Source organism: Lucilia sericata, unplaced genomic scaffold, assembly GCF_015586225.1.
Source record: "Lucilia sericata isolate MDLA Ls3-8-SP2 unplaced genomic scaffold, ASM1558622v1 Contig000373F_arrow, whole genome shotgun sequence".
In the NCBI taxonomy this organism is placed as follows: domain Eukaryota; kingdom Metazoa; phylum Arthropoda; class Insecta; order Diptera; family Calliphoridae; genus Lucilia; species Lucilia sericata.
The window spans coordinates 44,230-55,397 of NW_023994392.1; the positions used below are offsets into that span (position 1 = coordinate 44,230).

At 31.7% G+C, this 11,168-nt stretch overlaps 1 protein-coding gene across 1 annotated transcript; it reads left to right on the forward strand.

Moving 5' to 3' along the window:
* Nucleotides 1-6,419: 6,419 nt before the first annotated feature.
* Nucleotides 6,420-10,057, forward strand: LOC119604239 (integumentary mucin C.1-like). The gene is made up of 3 exons (XM_037956729.1): nucleotides 6,420-6,764; nucleotides 7,404-7,573; nucleotides 9,596-10,057. Exons 1-3 carry the CDS (start codon nucleotides 6,469-6,471, stop codon nucleotides 9,853-9,855), a joined length of 726 nt encoding a protein of 241 aa, XP_037812657.1. The 5' UTR covers nucleotides 6,420-6,468; the 3' UTR covers nucleotides 9,856-10,057.
* Nucleotides 10,058-11,168: the final 1,111 nt, after the last annotated feature.

An 11,168-nucleotide genomic window follows, 5' to 3' on the forward strand; every position in this document is an offset into this window, starting at 1 on the left:
AACTAACTACAACTACTAACTAACTAACTACTAACTAACTAACTAACTAACTAACTAACTAACTAACTAACTAACTAACTAACTAACTAACTAACTAACTAACTAACTAACTAACTAACTAAAATTATCAATAAAATATATGCGTTTAAGTGATTTTGGAAGTGGGCCTTACATGAGAGCTATGACCAATTGTGGACCGATACAAATCTGCGTTCTTAGTATGATTTCTGATCATATTATGTCTACATGTACAAAATTTTAAATTGAGTTGAGAGTTTTTACTTCGTAAAGCGATTTTGCAGACGGACGGACATAGCTATATTGACTCAGAATTTGTAAAGGAACCAGAATATATATACTCTGTTGGGTCTAGGATGTATATTTCCTGGTGTTTCACACGGAATGACTAACTTATACATATATACCCTATATCACTGATGGTGTTTTACCCCCGAACATAGTAGCCCTTTTCAAAAATATATGTTTCATTCCATGATTAAGTAAAAGTTATTAGTGTAATTTTTGTCTAAATTCTCTAGTTAAATCATTTATATTTCATTTATTTTCATTTCAATTATTTGGGTGTAATTGAGTGTGTGCAAATAATCATCAATAAAGTGAAATCGAATTAATTAATTTTAATTTATCATTAATAAACATTTTATTTGCAATAAACATGTTTTTATTGGCTAAATAATATTCTGAACTTTTTTTTCTTTAATTTTTGTTGTTTATTGTACAGAGTACTCGTCGATTTAATATTATGACTTATTTGTTTCTTTGGTTTAACAAAAATCACAGTGGGTGTTTGTTGATACTGCTATTGTTTCAGTGTTTTTATTATATCCAATATCACTTTAAATGAGAGTATTATGGGTTTTTGTATATGGTTAATAACGTGAGGTGCAACAACCACTTTCTGAATTGATTTAATAACACATATGTTTGTGATCAAATAATGTTATAAGGAAACCTTGGTTGAGATAATATATTTCGGAAATGTAGTAAAGAACTTAATGCTTCTGAGATCAGTCTATTATAAAAAGTCTAGCATTCATAAAAATAATAATTGAACATAGCTGTAGGATATCATATAGTAGAGGTTTACGGACTATATATACCCTTGTGTTGAAATATATAAAAATCAATTATTTGTTGCTTTTTTGGATTGTTTCATTCTTTCTTAATACTCTTTATTCCGACTGGTTTAAGGTGATTTAAGACAATTAAACTTAAATAAAAAACAATTTATGAGTTTATTAAGTGTTTGGATATATTTTTTATAAATTTTCTTAAAATCATTGTTATTAAATAAATATCAAAATGTCACACGTAATTTGTTTTATGAATAATGCATTAATAATAATGATAATTTAGATTTGCACCATATTGGAAAGCGCTTAAACAGCTGATTATAAATCATAACAGGGGCAACAGGATTTTTAATTTATTTCCTTTTTATAAATGAAAGTTCATTAAACGTTATTACTAGTTAAACAACAATAAAACTTTTGCTGTTAATTATTATTTTTATTTTCCCCAAAAAATTTTACTTTCCAAACCACAAAATCTTCTTAAATTTTTATGGTCATATTTATTATTATAATATTTTTGGTATGGACATAAATTCTAGATGAGTATTTGATTGCCAAATATGCTAAAAATGGCTTCTAGCCAATAATATACCAGATACCAGTTACCAGTTACCAGCACAACTCAACTATGAGATAACTTTGGCCATTTGAAAGGCGTTAACGAAAATCAATCTGAATACCAAACTAAACAATAGAAAAACATCTAAATGACAGTTGTGGTAATTGAATATTTATTATATTCTACATTTTTGTATATGAGTTTATTTGTTTGTATTTTATATTTATTTCAGTTGTTTTGTGGGCAAAAGCCAAAAAACATTAAATGAAAAACACATGCTTAGAGAAATGTATAAAAGAGAAAATAAAATATGTAGAAAAAATTGAGAGAAATATTAATTTGTAATCAATAATATTGTGCTGCATTAAGAGAAATACATTATTACTGTGTATCCTTATTAAATTGACATTAATTAGAGCACAAATTGACATGACCTTAAGGAGAAAAGGAAATATTATTTACAGCTTGAATATAATGATAAATTTATTTTGTTAATATGTTAACCGATGTTTTGTGTAAAAAGTGATTTTCCGTGTAAAAAGTGATTTTATACGTAAAAATTGAGTTTCTGTGTAAATAGTGATTTTTTGCTTAACAAGTTTTCCTTGAAATACACAAACATCGCCAATAACTAGTAAAACTTCACTTATAAAGTAAACACGTTTAAAAGTAGTAAAACTTCACTCATAAAGTAAACACGTTTAAAAAAGTTAAAAAGTTAGTAATAAAAAATCTATTAAAAACATCTTCAAAAACCTATCTATCTATTGCTGACTTTATATAACTTTCTACTGTACGTATGAGTGATATTTTTCTATGACTATGTTGCAATCAAACACATACGCCTTAGGATTAAACTAATAACCCTGCAGTTTGAAAAAGAGTCAATGCATCCGAAAAAGATAGTGGTGGAAATCACTCTATTGCTGACTTTATATAACTTTCTACTGTACGTATGAGTGATATTTTTCTATGACTATGTTGCAATCAAACACATACGCCTTAGGATTAAACTACTATCCATACAGTTCGACAAAGAGCCAATGTATCCGAAAAAGATAGTGATTTCCACTAACGTCTTTGTAAACAAGGGTGAAGATAATCGTCACTTTAGTGTCGAGCGATTTCCACTAACGTCTTTGTAAACAAGGCTGAAGATAATCGTCACTTTAGTGTCCCCTTTGTAAGCGAGAGAGTGGACACTTTAAAAACAAATTTAAGCTTTTTGTCAGTCTCTTAGTAGTCTATCAAACAAATACGCCTTAACAATCAACTAGTATCCCTGCAGTTCGACAAAGAGCCAATGTATCCGAAAAAGATAGTGGTGGAAATCACTCTATTGCTGACTTTATATAACTTTCTACTGTACGTATGAGTGATATTTTTCTATGACTATGTTGCAATCAAACACATACGCCTTAGGATTAAACTAATAACCCTGCAGTTCGAAAAAGAGTCAATGCATCCGAAAAAGACGGTGATTTCCGCTAACGTCTTTGTAAACGAGGGTGAAGATAATATAAGAGTGGACACTTTAAAAACAAACTTAAGCTTTTTGTCTGTCTCTTAGTAATATATCAAACACATACGCCTTAATATTAAACGAGTATCCCTGCAGTTCGACAAAGGGTCAATTCATCCGAAAAAGATAGTGTTTTCCACTAAAGAGGGTGAAGATCGTCACTTTAGTGTCCCCTTTGTAAGCGAGAGAGTGGACACTTAAAAAACAAACTTAAGCTTTTTGTCTGTCTCTTAGTAATCTATGGGATGACGATTGACTTCTTGCCTTACTAGGAACATGTTTAAATAGCTAGTCAACTGGGCAGTCGGTGGCTAGGTTTAAATAGGTAGTTCGGGACTGTCCGAGCAAACTGCTGAGATGTTTCTGCACCAATATCCTGGTAGTTTTATAGGGAGTCAATGTATTCCTTAGACAATATGTTCCGTAATGTCCAATAGCTTATAGATAGGAAGGTCTGGTCGGATGTGAAAAGTTTGTTATTAATTTTACCAGCCAAAAGTATGTTCAGATCTGCCGGGTGGCAGCCGGTACTTTATTGCCATAAACATGGATTTATTACTGTTTAATGTCTACAGGTTGTTAAATTGTTTTACTGTTGTGTCGTGTCATGATGTTTTTTGTTGTGTGTGTGTGTTGTTTTAAGTGTGTTTTAGTACAATAAATGTTTGGTTTGCTGCTGATGTTATTGTTGTTGTTGATGCAGTTGAAAAATATTTTGTACTCGTATGTTAAACGGGCCATAAATATTATTTTATTTTTCTTGTTTCTTGCTCTTTCTTCGTTGTGTATTCCTTTCTTTGCAACTTTCTTTTATTGCCCCCCACTGTCCACATTCGTTTCGTATGTGTAATAATGCACATAAACTGTTTTTATACCAATTGAAAATAAATGTGAAAACATTAGGAAGATGAGATAATGTCTATGTATTGGTAACTTTGGTAGTTTATAAGTGTGTGTTCGATTGGATGAGTGTATCCGAGTGCCAACAAAACAATATGACATTGGTGGTCAATAACCTTAAGAGTGACTTTTAAGTAAAAGATTCGCACACACATACTCAGAAGAGGAAGTAAATAGTTGGAGAGAATACAAATGAAATTAAGAAAGGGGAAGGTTAACTATTATAGGACAATCTTTAATTTACTCTATTAAACTTAAGACTCTATTAAACTTAAACTTATAGTTTTAACTTCTTTTGCTACTTTTAAATCAAAATTTTGCTATTAACTATTGATGTGTTGTTATGAAAATATTTTTACTATTATAGAGATTTAACCTTCGCCTACTTCCCCCTCTTGTTTTTTGTTATAAATAATTGCACTCGTATTTAACATTTAACGTAAAACACGTGTAGTTTGTTTATTTTCCCAAAATTTTCTGGCAACGATTATAACAAAATTGTTGGATGTCATTATCAAAACAATTTACCAAAGAGTTTATACATTTATTTCAATGTTTGTGGAGAGTGTATTTAAGTACACACATATGTATGTATGTACGTGCATTTGTAGAAAATGATAAATATATGTCTGGCAAGGGTTTTTTTGTTCGGTCTTAACAAAGGCCATGTTAGAAGGCGTGTGTAAAGATAATATTGCTTTAACGCCAGAAAGCCATAAATACGGTAGCAGCATGAATCAAGTGTAATGGTATTTAAGATATTGAATTCGTAAAGAAATGTATATTAAAGTCATAAATGATATCTTAATGTTTGGTTCATATAGGAATTTTATATTAGAAATTTTAATTTAAACGTTTATTTATTACTTTGTTATTATATCGACGAAACGAAACCTCTCAATTACCATACCCTACATCATTAATGTGAGAAGCGTAATATGCGTTTGTATTAATGTTTTTAAAAGCCGAAAATATTGGTCCTACACCCAATTAAAATATACCAATGGGCTCAGAATCACATTCTGAGTCGATTAAGCTATGTTCGTCTGTCTGTCTGCCTGTTTGTCTGTATGTCTGTCTGTCTGTCTGTCTGTCTGTCTGTCTGTCTGTCTGTCTGTCTGTCTGTCTGTCTGTCTGTCTGTCTGTCTGTCTGTCTGTCCGCCTGTCTGTCCCACTATCTGTCTCTCTGTCTGTCCGCCTTTCTGACCGTCTATGTGTTTTCAGTTATACACAAAAAGTCACTTTTTACACAATAAATCACATTTCACATAAAATTCACTTTTCGCACAAAAAGTCACTTTTTACACAAAAACTATTTCTAGGAAAAAGTTTACAATAGATCCATTTTTACTTAGAAGTCCCTGATTATACCAAAAGTCTCTTTTCACACCAAAGCTACTAATTAACACAAAAAAGCTCTTTTTACTGAAAGAGTTCATTTTTACACAAACAGTTAATTTTCACATGAAAGTCACTTTTTACACAGAATCTACATTTTTACATGGAAATCCGTTTTTGCACAAAAAGTCCCTTTTGATACAAAAATAATCTTATTTATTCATTACAATACAAATACAAATTATATTCTAAACAAATTTACCGAGTAGGGTGACGATGACCGTTGTAGTGAAGCAGAACAGAGGTTCTGAAATCGAATTGAAACCACAAGTTTCAGACTGATAAGCTAGTACACTACCAACTAGTCTACCGAGCATCACAAAAATAATCCTTTTACACCAAAAAGTACCTTTTTTATAAAAAATTAAATTTTGACACAATGTTGACTTTTTTCGAAGCATTACTCTTTTATATAAAAACTTAACACTTTAAAAAAATGAACTCATTCCTTTAAAACCTGTTTCAAATATTTTCCAAACCGCTATGAGTTATTTAACAAACGCATTGAATGGCAATTATAAACACACGCTCTTATTAAATTGCTCTTAATTCTAAAGGCACGTACAAAATAAATGACCAAAAACTCATCAAAACTTTTTAAAACTCAGAGATGAAAAAAAAAAGACAAATACAAATTTTTTTCTGACCAAAAATACGTAACACTACAAAAAAAGCCTCAAATTCTTCTTAACTTAAAAATGAGAAGAAAAAAAGAAACAGGATTCAATATTTGCTGATATTTTTAGAGGAGTATAAAAGCTTCAACACTGACCGAGATAAATATCAATTAGTAAAATTGCAGCCAAGCACAAACGTGCAAATCAAAATCCATTCTTTCATACGCACCACAACAAAGGAAACGTAATATTTGTTTTAACAACAAAAAGAAAAAAGTAAAGAAAATCATTGTAGCCAAAAATAAAACATTTAAGTTTAATAACTTTCTTGTAAAATTTACAAGTTGTTTGGTATTTTTGTTACTAAGAGCTCATAAAATGTTACGTGCCTTAATATTGGCGGCATTAATTTGTGTCTACTGTGGCACACTTCCTTCAATGGCTGCCCAGACATTTTCAGTTAATAGGCGTCCCATAACAATAACCACAAATGGCATACCACCACCGCCATCATCATCATCACTCGCGACCAGCAAGCCTGATCAAGTAATTGATTCGAACAACAGCAACCAACAACAGGATGAAGAACGTTATTATCATCCGGCCGAGGACAAAAAACCAAGAGTTTTAGAAGAATTTAATCGTAATTTTAAGGATGGAAGTTATGAATACAAGTAAGTTAAATTGTTTTATTTTTTTTCCTTTAGGGGGGTAGAAAATTTTGTTTATTACTCTATTTAAATGCTGAAATTACAAAATTAATTGAGTTGTTAGTTAAAAATGTTGTAATTGAAACTGATATCCTTACAAGTAGGAATGTTTATTCTGTTGAACCCTTTAAATAGTTAGAAATTTAATGAGCAGGAATATTTGACAGTTGAAAATTAATGTATATTCTGCGAGAATTAGAACATTAAATCGTGAAAGTTTTGTGTGTTGAAAATTGTATTTGGGTAAAGTTTCCCTTTTTTTTAAACAACTTTTTTATTTAATTAGTCCTCTTGCAGAAAAATTTGATTGTTTTTTTAAATTTTGTTAAATACTAATTTGAGTTTTTAAAAAATTTCCATAAATTTTATTATCTTTAAGGATAAGGATTTAGATTCCAAATTTTGAAAAAACAAAAGTGAACAGTAACTTGAAGCAGTTTTTACTATTGCAAAATCCGAAAGTTTTTAGTTTAATTAAATAATTATTTAATATCTCTTCATATGTGTTGGTTCCATATTACCAAAGTTGTTCCTAAAATATTTCCCACATATTTTTTCATTCATTCATTTTTAATTGTTTCGACATTTTTTTCCCCGTTTTAGATTCATTTTAAGCAATGGTGTCACACGCTATGAAAAATCCTACTGGAAACCAATGGGACTTGGTGAAAAACTATTGGCTCGCAAGGGTTTCTATTCACACCCACTAACAAATCATAAATATTTAACAGTATTCTATACGGCTGATGAAAATGGCTATCAACAAGATACATGTGAGTACTAACTAGAAAAAGTCTAAAAATTTAGAAAGAATATACATGTGGTTAGAAAAATAGGTGGAGAATTCACCATGTAAGTGTAAAAAGTGGGCCATTCAATTATTAGATGTTCTTGTTTTAATCGATTAATTCGATAGATAACACAAGCAAACAAATGTTTAACCTAGAGATTGAAGTAAACATTTCAAAAGGATTTAGCTGAGTCTAAATCTGTCATGAGTTAAGATACATCGGGGAAGTAGGAATATACATATAGCACAGATGAAACCGTAAAGTAACAATATTTTTATATAAAAGTGTCTTCGTGCTGTTATAAAGTGTCAAATATGGTCAAAAACGGGATTTCACAAGCTTCAGGATAAATACATCATTAAATGAACAAAATTCTGTTAATTAATTATATCTTACATTACTATAGTGGAAAGGGTATTGTGCGTTTGTCTATACCCACCTCAAAGTATACCAATCTCAGTCTCAGAACCACTTTCTGAATATATTAAGCTATGTCCGTCCTTCCATCCGTCTGTGTGTTCATATAAACCTTATAAACGATATAGATAATTTAATTAAATTAGACACATACTCTTCTGTTGACCCAAGGATTATGGTTTAAATAGGACCATTACTTCACAAACGTACCCACGAAAAGGCGTTTAAAGCTCATTGCCAAAACTTAGTTAGTCTATGTGAAAGTGCCAATTCTCGTAATGATCTTGTCTCATACAAAGTCGGCTTCAGAAAGTGGCAGTCTATAATTCACATTAAATACTAACACAATCAAATTGAAAAAAAAGTAATTTGTTCCTACATGGGCTGAAAGTCCTTGGTGTATTACAATCCCGGGGTTAAGAGGTGATACCTGTACCTCTGGTCTGCCGGGACTATTAACTGGTGATGATGAAATGTAGTCTCTGCCTTTTCTTTGAATAATTTGACATGTGGTCGAATCAGAGCACCATATAATCCGGTATTACGGTACTACGGCCAGTTGCCCGCAGAACTTTGTCCTGGCTGGTCAGTTGGTTGAGGTTACTTCGGGATCCAAGTAGTGGCTGTGGTTTAAACCCAACCGCGGGAAAGGGTGCTTGGTTAAAAGATTGATACACGGTTGCTGTTACCGGTCCTAGAAACTAGGAGCGGTACAAACCACATAGCAAGGCTGTGGATAAGTATAATGTTGGATTTGAGCCGCTAATGCAAAGATTGGGTATGCGTTGATGTGCCATGTACTAACGGATACATGTATCTGATGGATGGGAGGTATTCTGAGTTGTATCTGTAGATATGTCAGAATGACGGATGGAGTGCCAAGGAAGTTGGTTGAGACGTTGGCGGAGTTGTAATACCTTAATCTTTAAATTATCGGCGATTTTCCATCATGGTGGAGTGTGTTGGAGTTTACTCTAAAACATGCTCAACTTATCACAGTAGGTTCTTATGGCCACTGAAATAAGTCTGACCAATTTAAATATCGATCTGGGTTTTCGAACCACCAATTACGTCCCTAGATGCTGTTGCCGAACCATATCAGTGCTGTTGCAGAGCCATATCAGTAGTTTGGTTGGGCGACTTTAAGAGGTCAAGGAATGCACTGGGGTGAGGTTTTAGAGCATTCCTCACAGCATCAGTGGGGTGTTTTCCTCTGATGTTGGGTCCGCCCCTTCTATCGGCTCTAACCAGTGATTGTCTTTTCCTTTGTCAGGGTTAGATTAAGCTTGACTCATGAAACCTGTTATTCCTTAACGGAACTACTATTTCAATAGATTGGATAACTCGCAAAATTTTTTGTAATTTCGATTTGCGATCATATATATTTTAGCACAAAAACGATTAGTTTGTCTTATTCCATTATAGAAATCACCTTAATTTCACTTATTTTTCTAACCACATGTGTATATTGTTAAATTACACCAAAAAATGCACTTTCCAACAACTAGAGTAAAAACTAATAAAGAAAAAAACGATCCACTAAAAAATTCCCTAATAACATAATGCTCTTATATCAAAAAATCTTAGCCAAATATACGAATGTTGTACCAACGTTGCCAAAGCATTTGCAAGTACCTCAGCTACAATTCCCACAGGAGACGATAATAATAACGAATCCAACAACAACAACACGTAAACCAACTACTACAACACGTAGAACAACTACAACGACACGTAGACCAACAACTACAAGAAGAACCACAACAACAACTACGACACGTAAACCTAAAACTACAACAACACGACGACCGGTGGTAAAACCTTCCGAATTCAGCTGGATTTACTAAAACATATAAGGAGGAATAAAGAAAAAAAACAGTATATGTTTTGCTTTTTAGATAGAGGAATGACAACAAAAACAACAATAATATTAAAAATATGTAAAATAAATGCAGGCAAATAGAGCTACTCACTGATAGACAAACAGGAAACCGGATATAAAAAAAAATCTAAAATGAAAGAAACTAAAGTGATACCAAAACAAATAATAATAATAATAACAAACAATGTTGCCAAAAAAAAGCAGCAATTCATGCAAACATTTTATATAAAAACCAAACAACCATCAAGCTGTGTAGAACACCAGTCATCTTAAGTGCCAAAAACAAGCTTACAACATCCCATATCAAAAACCATTTCCAATAACAGTTGAAAAGCAGAGCAACTCCTTGTAACCAGCTAACCACGCCACTCGTCATATTAATATATTTCTATGAACCAAACAAAAATAAATCTATGTTCACCGCACTAGACATTCTCTACCAGCTGACACTGTTGGTGCTAATGCTGCAGCTGATGATGATATAGATGAAACCCAAATCCTTGATTTAACAAAGACAGACGGACAGACATATTTAGAACCCCACTAAGCATTTTAGGGCAGCAATTTTCAGTAAAAGCAGCATCAGCAACATAATTTTGGAAGTTCATTGTTCATTGTGAAGAATATAAATTAAACTTACTTACAACTGTGTTTTAATTTCATATTTTATTTAAAATGAATTTATAAAAGTTTTTCGTTTGTCTTTATATCAACTGTCTAAATTACGTTTCCTTTAATCTTGACGAGGTTACTCTTCTCTTCTGATTCAATTAATAAATTACCAGCAAGCATTTGCCAGTTTAAAGTGAATTGTGTTTTATTATGAGTAGAAGAATAAGGAACGAGGAGTTAACTTGGATTGTTGGATATTTGTGCTGTTCATCAGTTAAATGTTCTTTTTAACTCGCACCGTTTGCTGTTGCTGTTTTTGTCATTATGACGAAAACATTTGATGTAAAAATAAGGTTAAGTTTGGACGTACGGTTGGATGATTAAGAAAAAATTTTTTGTTAAATTTATTTGTTTAGTTTGTTTAGCGGTAAACTTGAAAGTAAATTCATATCACGTTTGTGACGGTATTTCGGTCATATGACAGTTTAAAGTTAATTTCTATTAAATCTTATTTTTTTGTTAAATTAAATCTTAATTTTGTTGAGAGTTATAGTTATTATAATCTGGAGTAAATAAAGGTATAATAAACTGTTGTCAGCATGGTTAAGTTGAGTTAAATACGTAGGCGGAATGTTTAAATATTTGCCACAATTTAACTCTTAATTA

What these genes read in the sequence shown, in the direction of transcription:
- LOC119604239 (XM_037956729.1), top strand. Translation starts at nt 6,469, where the DNA reads ATGTTACGTGCCTTAATATTGGCGGCATTAATTTGTGTCTACTGTGGC. An exon ending in GATGGAAGTTATGAATACAA is followed by an intron (nt 6,765 to 7,403) that starts GTAAGTTAAATT and finishes TCCCCGTTTTAG; the next exon opens with ATTCATTTTAAGCAATGGTG. An exon ending in TGGCTATCAACAAGATACAT is followed by an intron (nt 7,574 to 9,595) that starts GTGAGTACTAAC and finishes AAAAAATCTTAG; the next exon opens with CCAAATATACGAATGTTGTA.